This window comes from Lynx rufus, unplaced genomic scaffold (genome assembly GCF_022079265.1).
Source record: "Lynx rufus isolate CCGP_SWC_20201006 ecotype Redwood Valley unplaced genomic scaffold, mLynRuf1.p SCAF_6, whole genome shotgun sequence".
Taxonomy (NCBI): domain Eukaryota; kingdom Metazoa; phylum Chordata; class Mammalia; order Carnivora; family Felidae; genus Lynx; species Lynx rufus.
In genome coordinates this window covers 67,537,300-67,555,030 of record NW_025814878.1, presented here as the reverse complement: position 1 = coordinate 67,555,030, position 17,731 = coordinate 67,537,300, and the positions used below count along the sequence as shown (strand labels likewise).

The 17,731-nt window shown below is 38.1% G+C and overlaps 1 protein-coding gene across 2 annotated transcripts in view; it reads left to right on the top strand.

The window, feature by feature from the left end:
* ORC3 (origin recognition complex subunit 3) overlaps positions 1-13,935 on the top strand; it is a 63,105-nt gene extending 49,170 nt beyond the window's left edge. Inside the window, exons 14-20 of one of the 2 annotated variants that reach the window (XM_047102422.1) lie at positions 1,944-2,077; positions 4,317-4,393; positions 5,544-5,644; positions 9,525-9,666; positions 11,406-11,522; positions 12,261-12,340; positions 12,880-13,935. In XM_047102422.1, coding sequence (XP_046958378.1) covers positions 1,944-2,077; positions 4,317-4,393; positions 5,544-5,644; positions 9,525-9,666; positions 11,406-11,522; positions 12,261-12,340; positions 12,880-12,985 — 757 coding nt within the window. In that variant the 3' untranslated portion in view covers positions 12,986-13,935. Of the gene's footprint in view, positions 1-1,943; positions 2,078-4,313; positions 4,394-5,543; positions 5,645-9,524; positions 9,667-11,405; positions 11,523-12,260; positions 12,341-12,879 lie in introns of both variants that reach the window. The other variant, XM_047102421.1, reaches the window with a different exon arrangement.
* Positions 13,936-17,731: the final 3,796 nt, after the last annotated feature.

Here is a 17,731-nt window from a genome sequence, read left to right as displayed (position 1 = left end):
GTCATGTTAAAAGTTATGACTAATAAAGTTTGATTTCAAAATTATATGACATAATGACATTTTTTTTCCCTTATATCCTGAAAGTCAATAATAGGCGGGGCTTTGTCTCTGTCAATACTCAGTTTTGTAAGCTGCATCTAGATAGATGCCCAGAAGGGCTGCCTGCAGCCTGGTACGCTTTTTCTCAGGGTGCTGCTGATGTGAGTTACCAGCTTCTACCCCGCGAGCAAGCCATTGTCAGTGTTTCCTCGGACCCTGGAGATGCTGGTCGTGGCTATTTGAATAGGGCTAACGTTTGTCAGGTATAACAGATTGTTCAAATGTATCTGACTTTGAGTTTAACTCTTTTAAGTTTAACTTCATCTGGGCAATAGAAAGTCAGACATTTTAAGTAATGTCAAATGTAATCAAGAATTAAATGTGTTGGTTTAATTTTCTTTGACCTCTAGCTGCCTTTCATTCACAGAAAAAGATTACTAATACTTCAGATAATTATTGTTATAGAAGGAGGAAGATTTTATACTTTTTCTAGGCAAAAGTTTACTTTTGTCCACTCCTACCAGTTTCTGTATTTATCGGTTGTATGACAATTTTTTATTTTTTGGTTGGGGTTTAAATTTAGTTGAAGTAACCAGCTTAATTGCTCAGTAGTCTTAGTCTACTTAGCTTTATATCTTTTTCTGACTTAGTAATATTAGTATTTTTCCCAGATTTTTTATTATGAAAAATGTCAAACACAAGGTAGTTATCTTGCAGAATAGCCTAAATTTTGGATTTGTCTGAGTCCTTCATGATTAATACAAGAACTTTTAATCATAGTAGTCTTCAGTTTTTAGGTCCATTTGCTGAAAATAATTTTTATACTTGTGTCATGGCACTTAATAATTACTAATATTGACCTAATTCCATTTCATTCTGTTACTGAATATGATCTTAGTAGAGAGATCCTATAAGTAAGGGTTCTGAGAATGGGATCCTAATTTTTAGAAGATCTGTGTTCTCTCTGTTTCTAACAGATTTCTTCTGTGGCCTTGAATGCATTATACAACCATTCCACCTGTGCTATATAAAACACACAGAATTGCTTACCTTTTAAATTTTTTTTTTCAATGTTTTTTTTATTTATTTTTGGGACAGAGAGAGACAGAGCATGAACGGGGGAGGGGCAGAGAGAGAGGGAGACACAGAATCGGAAACAGGGTCCAGGCTCCGAGCCATCAGCTCCGAGCCTGACGCGGGGCTCGAACTCACGGACCGCGAGATCGTGACCTGGCTGAAGTCGGACGCTTAACCGACTGCGCCACCCAGGCGCCCCTGCTTACCTTTTAAAACAATTTAGTGGATTTAATGACTGATGTTTATAAAGACCATAGAATATGTTAAAATATAGCTAAGATGGTAATAATTAGAGAAATGATTATGGTATTTTTTGGTCCTTTCAAATAAGCTTTCATTTAGTTTAAGTGTTGTATCTTCAGCAGACATTTCTGTCTCAGATCTGAAGCAAAGGGACACTAACCTTAAATGCCTACCTACTGTGTGGTAAGCATTGGGCTAGAGCCTTCAAATGCATCTCCTCATTTAATTTTTAAGCCTCCATCTAACCTGTGAAATATGTGAATTCTTATTTCCATTTTATAGACCAGGAAACCCAGGGTCAGAGTGGTTTGGTAACTTGCTGTGTACTATAAACCTAGTAAGTGCTGCAATCAGGCTGTGAGCCTGGAGCTTTGTACATTTGTGAGTTGAGCTTTATTATGAGAACTTTTCTAAATACTTCTGAAATGTCACATACATTGAGGAAAATCTCTCCCCCCAAATTTGGTAGCTACTAGTGAAGAATTTATACCATCTTTTTCTGACCAGAAACATTTAATATACAGAGTGTTAAGTATATTAATTTTCCCATTACAGTATGTCTCCTGTCACTGATTATATTCTAGGATGTTGGCAAAGGATGAACTGATGACCATACTTCAGAAATGTTTCAAGGTTTTTAAGTCCTCTTCTGAAAAGCAGCTTGGGAGCACAGCAAAGAGAATAGAGGAGTTTCTGGCCCAGTTTCAGAGTCTTGATGGTGAGAATATAGCATCTTGCCAGTTGTACTGGCTATGAAATTTAACTAAATAAAATAACACGGAAAACCCCATTTTCTGATGTTTGAGAGATAAAGAAAGTAGTTCATGGGCAGTCAGCATACCAACCCTCAGAATATCATATCCTGACAATCACAAATAAGACAAGTGGTTCTCTTCCAGATTTGGTTTGAACAATGAAGATCATCAAATGGTCAGGAAAAAAAATTATTTCCAGATGGACAGCTTAGAGGACTTACATTTACCTTAAAAAAAAAAAAAAAAGAAATCAAAAAGATTGGAGAGAGTAGCAGGGCATCATAATTAAGGACTCCTTTTAGATGTTTTTTCTTAAGCATTTCATCAAGTTCTTTTAGATTTCAAAAACACTGCATAAATCATTTGTAAGCCTGAAGAATTAATAGCTGTGAACCACTTTCACAAAAATGAGGCTCATTGGTATGCTGATTACCAAAATATGCATGAGGTTTGCTTTAATCTGATTTATAAAAGCTATAATCTTTCAGTCCTAAATGAACTGAGGCAGCCTGGCATTCCCATGTTGAAGTGTTGTAATTTCCTTGATTTTGCCTGACCGCCACACGGTCATTTATATTTGCTGAATGCTGCGATGCCTATTGTGTATAAGTAGCCATGTTATGATGCAGCAGGACTTCTCTGTGTTTTCCAGGGGCACCATGGATTGATACTGATCGTTAACTTTTCATGGGCTCTTCTCTTGCTCTCGTTCTAGCACTAAAGTATGGTATTCTTTTGGTAAAACAAACAAAAAGAGTATGGACCCTTTATTTTCCCCTACTTAGGGAAATTTTACTTTGGGAGGTTGAGGGAATGAGGCAGCGTGGTATGTAAGCACATAGATTGGACGTGGCATGATGAAAATACTTCACACTTGGAATGTCTGTCAATCCTTTCTACGTTTGGCAAGTGTTCCTTTGTCTTGAAAATCCTTTGGATTAAAGGAAACTGCTTTTGCTGAGATCCCTCCATATCTGTCCACAGCTGCCATGCTAGGTCAGTGGAAGATGAAGAGAAAGTTTCCTTGGCTGGAGCGACATGATCAACCAGCACGAGGAAGTACAGTACTAAGAGGGTTCGCTTCAGGCTGTGTGTAGGCATTGCTCTTTTGCACTGTAGCATGAGCTGAACCATTTTTCAAATCATATTTTAAAGGACTGGAGATTAGTGTAGAAATCATTGAGTTCAGTTACAAACAGACTAAAGCCCAGGAAGAGAATGTACTTCCTCCAGATCCCACAGCTAGCTAGTGCTAGCACCCGGGCTCCAGCTCCCCTCTCATAAGCCAGCTCATTGCTTTTGTTCATTCACTCATAATTTAAATGCCCCTTAACTGTGGTTATTGGGACAGTGAGGGCCACCCTTAAGGACATAAATAAGGTAAAAGACTTAATATATATAAGTAGGTAAATTTCAATCTTTTAAAAAATTGGACTCAGTTTTTATTTTGTAAAATAAAACTTGATATTGTAACAATTAACATAAGCTGGTGAAATAAATTGTGATATACTAAATAATAAAGGAATGCAGCTTTTTGCAATGGGAAGTTTGGAGATTAAGATGATTAACATTCTGAAGATAAAGAATTTTATGAGTTGAAGTAAAACCACTGTAAAGAAACATCTGTATTGTCTATTCTCAGAAGTGATACTCTGTTAATAATAAAGTAAAATTAACACCCCCCCCCCCAACACACACACACATTAGACAAGTAGAGATATTTGACTATATGCTACCTCTGGTTCCTTAACTATGTTTTATAGTCTGGGTTTAAAATTACATTTGTAGGGTCACAGTGTCAGATCAGGTTTTCAAGGCTCTGCTACATGCTAATGAAATGGCACAAAGAATTTATTAGATATTTAACCTTAAATTATATTTTTCTTGAATGAAGAATTATCCATAGCTAAGAAGAAATTTATTCTTTTAGAACAGTGCAGATTCTGCAGCCACATCCTCTTGTCTTAGATTTAGTCCAAATAAGCCATGTGAATGTGAAATTCCTAAAACCTGCCTTACACTAGGAAGAGGGTTGTTTTAGAGCCTCATGCTCTCCAGAAGCACAACTACACCTTTCACCAGCTACAGTTTTCTGTTCCCTTTGGTGGACTTTATTTCCCGTGGAGTTCTAGAAATATTTGTTCTTTTGACTGGAATGGATTTACCCTAGTTGCTGTATATTGGTTTTATATTAAAAAGCAGAAGCCAAAGAAGAAGAAGATACTTCAGGGCTACAGTCAAAGGGGCTTCAGAAGACAGACCTTTATCATCTTCAGAAGGTAAATTTTCCTTCCAACTGCATCTTGCAACACTCCTTTTTTTAGTGTGTGCTCTAGATTAGCTCTGCCTGTGTTTTTGTTTTTATTTTTCATCCACAATCAGGAACAAAGCAGATTTTGTAACACACTTATAAATTGAACATCCTGTTTATCTGATCCACTGCCATCCTCATTCTCTATTTACAAAGTCTGGAATTTACTAGCCAACATAGGTGGAAACTGTTCCTTCAGGCTTAGAATAGGAATTAACCAGCAGTAAGGAAAAAATGGGAACATTTGTTGCAAAAAGGTATCTGATTATTTATCTGATGCATTTGACTTTTTGTTTGATCAAACAGAAATCCATAAGAACCTAACCCATTAATTTTAGGGACTTGACTTTTTAATGCATATTCAGTAGAGAGCAGGAACTGAGCCACAGTACACCCAACATAATCTTTGTCAGTTAATTCTAACTTTAGGATCTTGGTTGTCAAAGTAAAGAACATTCTTTGTATCATGATACCAAGTTATGATAAATGTAAACTTTCAATCAAAGCAAGGCAGAACACATTGAATTTATTCTCATGGCCAAAGTGTAAGGATTTTTTTCCTTCTACTTATAAGTCCTTTTCTTTTTTAAGAAAATTTTTTTAAAATTTATTTATTTATTTATTTATTTAGGCGGGGGAGGGAGAGAGTGAGCACACATGCACAAGCTAGGGAAGGGTGCAGAGAGAGAGGGAGACACAGAATCTGAAGCAGGCTCCAGGCTCTGAGCTGTCAGCGCAGAGCCTGATGTGGAGCTCGAACCCATAAACCATGGGATCATGACCGGAGCCAAAGTCGGCTGCTTAACCGACTGACACCCAGGCTCACCCCATATAAATCCTTTTCTTAAATGAACCAATGGGTTGTGGATTGTGAGCACTCTACCGTATAATAGCAATGAAGTGAACTGCTCTTTTTCTTTTTCCCTGAAATAAACTTGATATATATTTGAAGCAAAACACTTAGGAGGAGAGATTCTTTGCAGACCTTAAAAATAAAAAATAAATGCAACCCGCATTGATCTTGCTCTTTCTGTGCACATTCTGTCTGTGGACCTAGAGCTCCCCTCTGAGTTTTCTGTTGCAGAATCACCAGAAAAAATATGTTCTTTCATCCATAGTCCTTATTGGAAATGAAGGAATTAAGAAGAACCAGTAAGAAGCAGACCAGGTTTGAAGCACTCAGAGAAAAAGTTGTCAACTTCATTGACAGTCTGGTGAGGTGAGTCTGTTGCTCTTAAGAGCTAAAAATCAGGCTATTTTCCCAATAACACTGGGGTGATAGCTGTCCATAGCCAATCCAGGGCACTTTCTCCTAGATTAGGCTTTATGCTTTTCGGGCCCCTTAATCTAGCTTAGAATTGTAATTTTGATTCATTTTCCATCCTTATTAAGATGTCTCATCAAAGGACCTGACTAGTTCATTCCTTTACTGCCAGTTCAAGAACACAGATTTAAATTTGATCTATCTAGTTCATTAGGCTGGGGTTGGAGGAGTGGGGTGTGAAAATAGAAAGCTGAGTGTTTTTTACCCTAACAACAGAATGTTTGCATTGCACTGTATCCTTGCTCTGCCTGTGCTGGGAGTATGATGGGTCTAGGCCAAGCCCAGAAGACACAGCCAGCTAGCCATAATGCCCTCTTTTATCCAGAGTAAGGCGCTTCTAATTCTAAAGAATACTAGTGCAACTTATTATCAGCACTAGATTCATGTTGAGAAATGTAATTTAGAAGTCCATTAGCCTGGGGCGCCTGGGTGGCGCAGTCGGTTAAGCGTCCGACTTCAGCCAGGTCACGATCTCGCGGTCTGTGAGTTCGAGCCCCGCGTCAGGCTCTGGGCTGATGGCTCAGAGCCTGGAGCCTGTTTCCGATTCTGTGTCTCCCTCTCTCTCTGCCCCTCCCCCATTCATGCTCTGTCTCTCTCTGTCCCAAAAATAAATAAACGTTGAAAAAAAAAATTTAGAAGTCCATTAGCCTATATTTTAAGATTATTTCTTTTTGGGAAACCCAGATCATTCTGATTCATAGATTTCCCAAAAGCCAATTTTATGTAGCTATGTAGGATTTCCCACCTAAGCCGCCTTTCAGGCAATTGGGACATGCTATAAGGGGAAAAAAAAAAAAAGAGAAGTGTGAAAACTAAAATGATTTAATAGTTAAAAAATAGGAAAAAGCTGTTATTTATCATTGCTTATTCTGTATTTTAATGGCAGTTCAAACAGCAGGCTAGGCACTGAATATAATCAAGTGCCAAAAAGAACAGCTCAGTTACTGAAGGCAGAGTAGTTTTCTGATAAATGACCTGTCCTTCTTCAAAGTGAAAAGTTCCATTTTCCAGGACAGTGTGGGAGCCATTGTTGCTAATCATTAGGGAGAAATTGCTAATGTCATGCAAGAGGTCCAAATGATCAACCAAGTGTGACAAAAGGTAGGTTAAAGTAAGAAATGTGTCATGTAAAAGTGATGCAATGCAACGTCGAATTGACCTGCTGGCCGGAATTGACCTTTTAGAACTTTAGTTAACCTTGCCCTCCTGTTAACCTTGCGCTACTGGGCTTTCCTGTTCTGTAGTTTTTGCCCCAGGTTTCTGGCTCCTTTCCTTTACCAACCTGTGGCCATTGTTATTGCTAAAAAATGTAGTGTATTTTAACATAATTGTAGGCTAAGTGCCAGGTTCCTTTCTGAGTTCCTACAAATCCCAAATTGTAGGCTTTGAAATCAAACAGCTATTCCTCTTTTGTGATCTTTGACCTAATTATGTCTGACTTTTTACCTTTCTGAGCGGTTACCGAAATAAAGTTGAGCATGATTGAATTGTGCTGTGTTGTGAAATCACAAAATTATCCATACTAGGATTTACTGTCTTTATCAAAATTGACTATCCCAGGCAGGAAGAGATTAGGATTGTAGCATGTTAGAACTAAAAGGGACCTGAGGAGTCATGTGGCACTAGGACTTCTGGATAGTCACACAGTCCTAATCTACTGACATCCATCAAAAGTCCCTCTCCATTTCTCCATACAGTCTCCAAGGAGACCACATCACAGATGTTTGAACAGAGTTTGGAGTCCTGGAGAAAAGATGTTTGTTAAAGATAAATATAAACAATAGACTTTGAGAGATAGGGTTCTCAGTTTACCTTGAGCAGCTCTTGATGAAACTACTGAGAATTATAAGTACTACTTTCTAAGTTACTGTTTTCACCAGAATACAAACTTCAACTTTGTAGCCCTTGTTGACACTAAGTGGTCCTATCAGTTCCCACAAAACCACCTCTTTGTTTGTGACCTCTGCTTCTCCCAGCAAATAAGCTGCAGAAGTATGCTTCTATGCTAATCTCCACATTTGCAGTTGGACAGAAATCCTAATGTGTGATGATGTTTTGTCACGTTGTTGTTCAACTAATGTAGCAGCCCAGTGTAAACAAAATACAGGCATATATTTTATTTTGCCTCTGATGGAGGTTCTTTGAGGGTATCCACATAGGCCTTTTGCCTTGGGAATTACCTGAATTTCTAAACATTAAATAAATATAAAGATGTTAAAAAGGGAGAGGAGTAAAAATGAAAAATGTGAGATAATAGTTTTTTTCTGAAACTGACTCTGTCTGGTTGCCTTGTTTGATTTCCAGTCCTTACTTCATAGCAGGGACTTCCAACAGGGTCTTTTAATGACAGTCATTATAATGATTGGGGAGAGACAGCCTGAGGTTGGTGCAGGAAGAGCTGATTACAAACTGGGTAGCCAGCCAGCTAGGGAGGCAGTTGATGTTACAAAACCTGTGCCAGAGGCTACAGCTAATTTAACCTTGAGTAAGAGGTTAGCAGTACTTAAGGTACAGAATGCTGATCCTTAGCGCCAATTCAAAATCCTAGACTTTGCCAGTGGGTTTTCTTCTGATGAACTCTGGGGAAGGAGCAGCATCTACAAGTGGAATGAGCAGGGGGCCAGGAGCTTTCTTAAGATGAGGAGAGGTGATGTGCATGGTTAATACCTCCATGTCCTCTTTTCCTTAAAGCTACTGACCACACAGGTAGAGCAGGTGTAGAGGGATTTTGTCCCAAGAGGGGAGACTGCCAGGACACGGGGAAGAAGAGGGTAATTTCTCTGGTGGCGAGGCTGAGGCAGCTGCTTTTTCTACCTGCAACTTGGTGAACTGACACAAATCTGTCATGTTGCTAAAATATTTAAAGCCCAGGACAGGACTAAGTCCCCTGAATCTTTATGAAGGCATGTGAATGAACTACTTTAAACAAGTTAGTAACTTACTACTCTTACCCTTGCGTTGTGTTTGCCAAGGTTTCTCTCTTCCAATTTGCTACCCTCCAGGCCACTCAAGAGTGATGTCACTGTCAGGGCAAGCTGATAGGCTCATTAGACATTGAAAGTGAACTTTTTAATGCTTTATTTCCTAAGTTCAAATTTCATTAAAATTGGTTTGGCATCTAGCTCATAAATAAGAGAAAAAACACAAGTTTCAGTGGTTTTTCTAATTGAAATTTTAGTGATGAACAGTTGGCTTGTTTTCTAATATTCTGAAGCTAAAATTTAGCCTTTTCTGTCTTCGAAAGTAAAATTTAATTCTAACATATAAAAACCTCCCACATATCATTTCTATGAAACTTCAAAAAATTTTCCATGTTCCCAAAAGAATTTCCTAACTTCTTAAATCCAGGTCTGTCTGAGGCCCGTGTTGTAAACCCTGCCAGGAGTTACAGGTCTGCTGTGGTAAGGAGTGTAGCTATCTTGATTTTCTCAACAATTACTTCAAGAAAGTATTCTTTAATACTGTAAGGTATCATAAAGCTTTTGAGCAGAAATGTAACTTAGGTACATTTGTTCCTAAAGGTTTAAATCAGAACTGAAATACAGTTTCTTAAACTCTAATGAGTCTGAAAGTTTTAAAAAATATTGTATGAAAAAGGTATAATTCTGAGTGAACCTGTACTATTATATTTGGCTTTTGTTTCATTTGTTTTTGGTTCTTGATTTTGCTTTTTAAGTAAGTTGCTCAGTCTTCCAGAGGACTGACAAAATGTTACACTGAAAATAAACCTGTGCTTATCTAAAACCAGATACCTATCTCCCTTTGGCTGTTTCAGAGAATACCTTCTGCCTCCAGAGACACAGCCTCTGCACGAGGTGATGTACTTCAGTGCCGCCCACACCCTGCGTGCGCACCTGAACGCTGCTCCCAGAATCGCCCTCCACACTGCACTCAACAATCCTTATTATTATCTCAAGGTAAAAAGCCTATTTGTTACTCTGAAAGTTTGATTCAGACCCAGGCTTCATTTACCACAAAAATATTGTAAATTTGCAGTCCTAATAAATGGGGAGTTGGTAGCGCAGGATTATACCTCTTTTAGGTGTAAAAAAATTCTTTAGACTTTAGAGGGCATTTTCTAAGCCAGTGAATAATGCTGCCACCTTTCGATTGTGTGTAATTATCTTCCCCTTCATGTGGTAAAATGCCAGATCACAGGCATGAAGACACCAGAGTATAATGCTACTACTCTTGTGAAAATAAATGTTTCCTACAGACATAACATCAGATCATGGATCAAACAGTATTTAAAAGATCCAGATTGTTTCTGATATAAGAAATAAATAGTTTGGGATTTTCAATCAAAGAAAGATCTACTCCGAGAGAGTATCTCAAGAGCTGAGTGTAGAGGATGGCCAATAATCTGGCAGGGATGAAACTCCTAAAACCCAGACATATTTGCTAGCTCCAAGAAGCTTTTCTTGGGGCACCTGAATGGCACAGTTGGTTGAGCATCTGACTCTTGACATCTGCTGAGATCATGATGTCACAGTTTGTGGGATCAAGCCCTGCGTTGGGCTCTGCACTGACAGCATGGAGCCTGCTTGGGATTCTCTCTCTCTCTGCTGCTCCCCTGCTCGAACACATGCTCTCTCACAAAAGAAACTTTAAAAAAAAAAAAAAAAAAAGCTGTTTTTTAAACAGAGTTCAGTACAGTTCAGAGTTTTAAAAACTTCAGATGAAGCCATCATTTTAAACATTTCAGTAAGTTTATGTATACATGAAATAATCTGTTGGCAATTTGCTAATACATGCATTTGTTTTGAACTCAGCTAAACACCTAGAAATCTTGGCCCAAAAGATATTTAAGAAATGATTCCATAAAAATCTATGAAGAATGTTCCACTTTACTGGTTTTCTATTCCAAAATGGCACTCAAGCTAGCATGCTAAGCATTACAAGAGAATACTGAGTAGGAAGATAGAAATCAGTGGTTTTCAATGATGGTGGTAGTGGGGAGCTTGAATATTTCATATTTAAAGCACAAAATATTTTTACTACATAAAACACAAATTAAAATTTCTCTTCAGTGGTAGGTCACAGTAGAGATCTGGTATGATTTTAAGAGTCTTTGGGGAGGATATATTACAACCTCCATGTGTATGTATGTGTGAGAGATTGTCTCAGTAAGAACTATAGATTTCAAACAAGTTAAAAAAGATGGTTTTTGTAGGAGTTAGTTAGGATCTGCAGCGTTTGACAGCTTTTTGAGAAGTAACTTTTACAACTCTGGTAGTGGTATGTTGGTATTAATAGAGAATAATTATTGCTATAATTACAAGTGTTAGAAGTGGCATTTTATTGAAAATCCCAAGAAAGTCCATAAACTTTTTATGGAAAATAGAAATGCATTAGGGTCTCTGAAAATAATAATGTATGATTAAAATTGAAAAATTAATAATTGGATTAAAATGAAAAATACACTTGTTTTCTGATCCTGATTATTCTTCCAGTGACTAGGAGGTAAGGGGATGATGATGAAGACCTAATCCAAAACAAGAGCTAAGTAACTGTTAGTAAATGCAGCTCACTAAATAAAGGAAACCAAAGACTCCATGTACTGGCTTACTGAATTTAGTCTGAGGGTTCATTAATGGCTGCTTGTGTTCCTAATCATTTCTAAAAGGCAGACATCTTAGTTTACTGTTGTTTTTAGAATGAAGCACTGAAAAGTGAAGAAGGCTGCATTCCAAATGTCGCCCCGGACATCTGCATAGCATATAAACTGCACCTCGAGTGTAGCAGGCTAATCAACCTTGTGGACTGGTCAGAGGTAGGTCAGGGGGAAAAGAGCAAGCTGTATATTTGCCTCGCCATCCGTGACCATTCTCCTGGGGTTTTAATACTTTTGGTACTTTGGAACTCATCTTTCATTTTTTTAATGCCCTGTTCTTTTGTTTGGAAAGCGTAAATCCCCTCATATTGCAAAATCTCCTCCAGATAAGCAGGTCATTCAACGGTCCCACTCCAAGTCCCGTGCACTCTGATTCCACACCTCAACCGAGTGAATTTTGTGAGTGTGCCAGGTCAAAATAAGTATGTGACCTATCCCTACAGTTAACAGTAAGCAGGAGCTAAACAGTTTAGGTTGGTTCTGTTATTCCACAGAAGTGTATTATTAACTAGTGTTTCCCTTATCACATAAAACAAAAAAAATATTGGAATAGCTATACAACAGATGTAGCAATCAGGAAGTACAAGGAATGCTTGGCAAGGCAACCGACGACTGTGTTGTTACTAAGATAAATAACTTCTTTCCATCCTCAGAAGAACATTACAAAGTTAACTCTGTCAGAGGCCCTATTTAACAGATGTCACCATTTAAAAATATGCATGATTGGCACCTTCTAAGAAGATTAGTTTTAAGAATCTGAAATTTGGTGCAATATTTTAAAAATGTGCCAGCTATCAGCAGCAGTACTTGACCTGGCTTCATACAGTCATCAAATGCAATAAAAGATACTTGGCAGTGATAGAGATTTTTATTTTCTTCTGTCTTGTCTCTCAAAAGGCTTTTGCAACAGTTGTGACAGCTGCTGAAAAAATGGATGCAAATTCTATAACCTCAGAAGAAAGGAATGAAATTATCCAGTATCCTTTTTTAAAAAACCAGTTCTACAATGTCCAGGTTTACATGGCGTATAAGCCTATAGTTTCTCCAGACGTATTTTAGAGATTTATAAAGATGTGCCCCAGACAACATTATTTCTTGTTAATATTAACCATACCATCCCAGAATAACTTGTTTCTAAACACTTATTCCAAGTTTAAAATGAGACCAAATCCCAAACTTGTATCAAGGTCATACTCCCGAATTTAGCAAAAATGTCCCATAACTGTCATTGTAATTATGTTTTTCTAAGGTGATCGATGATGTACTATTAGAAGTTGAAGGGGAAGCAATTTTCAGACTAAGAAAAATTAGAATTAGGTAAGCTTTAAGCACTTTACCATTCATGTCTTGTCGACAGTGGATTCTAATTACATTTGATGTTTTCCAGTAAGGGTTACGGTTTAATTTAGGAATAGATATTTGAACTTTACTTCAGTTTAACAACTGATGTTTTAACATTGAGATTTTAACCTTTTTGTCAAAAAATATGGCAAATTTCCTTAGCCGCAGCCTCCAGTGCTCGATTTATTAGAGCCGTTTCCGAACTAGAACTTTTAGGATTTATAAAACCTACCAAACAGAAGACTGACCATGTGGCAAGGCTAACATGGGGAGGCTGCTAGAAAGCAAAAAGGACACGAGTCATATTTATAAACCACCATGAGACTGTTGGCGAGAAATGTATAATCCTTGTGTGATGCTTCACCACAAATAGACTGCTCACCCCAAACAGGAACATATCAAAATACCTTTGGAGTACTTTAGAATCCAACAAATGATATGCTTACATTTTAACTAAAACGTCTCGCACATTATCACTGCAGTTTTCAGTCATTTCTAAATTATAAATGTTCTTGAGCACACATAGTTTATAAATGTAATAAATTCCTTTATCCAGGAGTATAAATCCTTTGCAGTTTGTTTAATAGTACTCATTACTGCTCCCTCAGTTTCTTGAACTGGCATTCCTCCCTTTAGTAAATTGTGTAGTAAGTAAAATGAATATTCTACAGGTTTATTTCTCCTAGTGACTAGAGGTTCTAAAACTGCCTCTGCTGCCCCATTTCCTTTAGTCTGAAAAAAATTTTAAATCCCAAGCTCTTTGGTTTTATGCTTAAATACAGTAAATATTCTACTTTAGAATGACCCATCATGGAGTTGTAGAGCGTGTAAGATCTTTACAAATCACATCTCAATCTTAGGATATCCAACTGAGGAAAGTAAAGTCCAAATAGAATGACATCTGGATCTCGTCCATAACAAGAACTCAAGACAGTGAAACAAAGCTATCCCAAGTTCATTATTTAATGTTCTACTCCCATGAGAGTTCTGGGACATATCTTTAAGAGTATTCACTTACCAAAATTACCATGAAGATATGACCACAAGGGGGAAAAAAATCAAATTCAGTAGAAACTCGCTTGTTTCATAAACCTTAGTACAAACTATGTAATTATAGGCCTTTTTTGTGTGTGCTGAAGTCAACTTGAATGTAGAAGTAATTAAATTTTAACATAAAGACGTTTTTTTTAATGTTATTTGAGAGAGAGCACACACGTGCACACAAGCGGGGAGAGGGGCACAGAGAGGGAGAATCCTAAGTAGGCTGCGTGCTGTCAGCAAGGCTGATGTGGGGCTCCATCTCCTGAAGCAGGAGATCATGACCTGAGCTAAAATCAAGAGTCGGACACTTAACTGACTGAGCCACCCAGGTGTCCCTAATATAAAGAAATTTAATGGATAGCTTAAACCTCAATCCTGGAGTGTGTAAAGACATGTCATGTAGTATAGAGTATCTTTGTCCTCTCAACATGATGGGCTGAAATGACATTATTGGGTAACTGCTCCCTTCCCCCTCTTTCTGCTCCAAAAACAAAAATGTTAGATGCACTAGATCTCAAAAACAAATTGTCAAAATGTTGCCAGGCTCTAAAACAAAGGGAAATCCCAAGGTACCAGAAATAAAATCAAATGCATGCCAGAACAGAAAACATTTAGCCCTGTAGAGCTGTTAGAAAGACAATTATCAGAGTAGCATTACTCTGAGGTAAATATCTTCTCATCATCTTAAAGATGCCAGGATTTCTCATGGAGTGGTAAACACATGTACATATGTGCACAAAGAGCTATCAACGTGGAAATTAAGGAATTTGTGATATGCAGACACAAACAGCACCACCATAAGGAAGAAACTGGACACACAGAGGCATTTGACACTTTGGAATCCATAAAGGCAGAGCCTCTGTCAAATGCATATGATTAGAGCAAAGAATAAATTCCTATTCTGTGAAGTCTCCATGACTTACCTTCACAGCAACTAGCTCAGTATTTTTTTTTCATTCCCCTGCAGTCAAATGTGCCTTCACCATGTGTTTCATTTTTGGTAACAGTTGGTAAAATCTAAGGAAGGGGAATGTATGGATAATTTTGAGGATTTTCCACCTATTGCCTATTTAAGCGAGGCAGTTGACAATGGGAAGAGTTTTCCAATATCCCATGTCTTGTTAATATGAAGACACCATCAATATCTACAATGTGATTTCCTCCAGCTTTCAAATGGTGCCAGTGAGCACCAGAGAAAATTATGTTTAGAAATTATGAATTTCAAGGACACTCAGAGCAAATTGCTTATTATACTGTAAGGTACAGAGGAACTGGCCTCATACAGACAGGCTTACCTCTGAGGCACCCTGAGAAGTCGTAGCCCTGCTTTCGTTTTTCTTTTGTTGGGCATTTAGTTGAATTCATGCTACCTGAATGCGTATCATGCACTGAACCACTTTTCTTATTACCTAAAGAATAGGTCAGAGTAGCAAGACGGAAACTGTTGTTTTTATAGTGAATATCCAAAAAAGCTATGAAATTAAAGCTCATGAAGCTCATTAGTGGGATTTCTGGAGCATTAAGTGTCACCTCAGTTCTACGTCCATTTCTTAATATAGTAAAACCAAAATACCAAAATGGGATATTCTGATTCATTACATCTTTGTTCAATGAAATACTACTCTGCAAACCCTGTAGTAGTTTGAAATTCAGTAAAAAACTGTTTACTGAGTACATACCATACTCTAGGCACTGTTCCAGGCACTGTGATACTTCACTAAACAAAGATCTTTGCCCTCATTGCCCTCTAACAGAAGAACAGATAATTATATAGTTATGTGTTACAGAAAAAAAAAGGAAACAACAAAACCAGGATATCAAGCTGCAATTTTAAATAGTAGTCACGGCAGGTCTCACTGAGAGGAGTTTTTGAACAAGTTGGTAAAAGATTTACCCCTGAAGTTTTATAGACGTGCACTGTTGGCAGAGAACAGCAGGAGTATACAAACTACATGGGAGGATCAGGAGGCAGCCAATGTGGGATAGGCAGGGTGAGCAGGCAAGAGACCAGAATTAAGGAAGGTGGGGTAGAATGCATGTAATTTAGAGCCCTGTAGACCACTGTAAAAGTCTTTGACTTTTACTTAGGGTAGGAAGCCATCTAAGTAAAATATTTAGATCTTTAAATGATCACTGTGACTGCTATAGGAGACTGGGAGAGGTGGTAAGGAGACACAGATGAAGCAAAACAAAAACCACAAGACCACAATTGGGCAATCACTGACTAAGGAAGAGATGGTGAGACTGGAGACGGAACCAAGACTACTAGATGGACTGTTTTTTGGCTGAGAAACTAGAATAGAGATGCCATTAACTGACTGGGAATGATGATTTGGAGGAAAAGTTTGAGAGGCAAAAATAAGGAGTTTGGTTTTAGACATAAGTTTTGAGACCTCTATTAAACATCCAAGTGGAAATGCCTCCATAGACTAAGAATATAATATTTTTTAACATAATTTCCTACTTCTATCAAGGCAAATAAGTTTCTTTAAAGTTTATTTTGAGGGAGAGGGAGAGAGTGTGAGCAGAGGAAGGGCAGAGAGAGAGGGAGAGAGAATCCCAAGCAAGCTCTGCACTTGTGATGTGGGGCTCAGACTCACGAACTGTGAGATCATGACCTGAGCCAAAACTAAGAGATGCTTAACTGTCTGGGCTACCTAGGAATGCAAGAGGTTAATACAATCTTATGTCTTTAGGATTAGATGTCACCAAACTGAGTATGAACAGAGGTGGCAAGGAGCCCAAGGTTAAATCCTGGGGCATATGTATGTTTTAACATTTAGAAAAATGAAGACTGAGCCAGCAGGGAACAAGAAAAAAGTTATGTAGAACCAACTGAAACATTTTTCAAGGTCAAATGTTGATTAGATTTAGCACTGTGGAAATCACTGGTAGTTTAAATAGAGTAGTGGAGAAAAGTCTGACAGGCATCCTGTATCAAATGACCTAACAAAATGTCCAAACTTATCACTAGTCCTGGGAAAGCCAGCCATACATTGTGTGATGTAACATGAACACTACAGCAGCATCTTGTATTAAATAAAAACTTAAGGGACGCCAGAGTGGCTCAATTGGTTAAGCTTCCAGTTCATGGTTTCACTCAGGTCATGATCTCCCAGTTCATGGGTTCAAGCTCTGCGTTGGGATCCATGTAGCCAGTGTGGAGTCTGCTTGGGATTCCGTTCCCTCTCTCTCTGCCCCCTCTCCCCCTCCCTAAATAAACTTTAATTACTTTAGACCTAGCGTCCAGTTTACAGTTCAAAGTGATACAAAAGGTTAAATTAAATGACACTATGAAGAAACAGTCAAGAAGACAACAGGTCTAGTTGTTCCAGAAAGTCACAATCTTGATTTAATCCTGCTTTAGGGAGAAAAAAAAGCTGCAAACGATCTTTGGGGAACTAATGGGAAAATCTAACTATGGCCCGCGTGTTAAATTAGGGAAGTATTTTAAGTAGAACAATGGGATTAAAGTTCTGTATAGAAGAACCATCTTATTCTTAGGAGATAAATCATGTATGTGTTCTTTGAAAGTTAAAAACACACATGAAAGAACTATGACAAGGTAATTTTTCACATTAAGTTGGTCACTTTCTATGAAATTTTCCTAATAGAAGTTGGTGAAAAGGGAGTAAAACTAGAAAACTCTTGACTTTTGCTGTAAAGGTGGTAGCAGAAAAAAGGGTAATAGCTGGAAGAAGGATCACAGGATCAAGATTTTTCTTTTAATGTTTATTTTTGAGAGTGAGAGAGCTGGTGCCAGCGTGAGCAGGGGAGGGGCAGAAAGAGAGAAAGAATTCCAAACAGGCTCCGAGCTGTCAGCTCAGAGCCCGATGTGGGGTTTGAACTCACAAACCATGAGATCATGATCTGAGCTGAAACCAAGAGTTGAGGCTTAAGTGAGCCACCCAGGCACCCTCAATTTTTTTAATAGCATATTTTGTGTGCTTTTGGGAATGATCTAGTAGAAAATGGATGCAGTAATA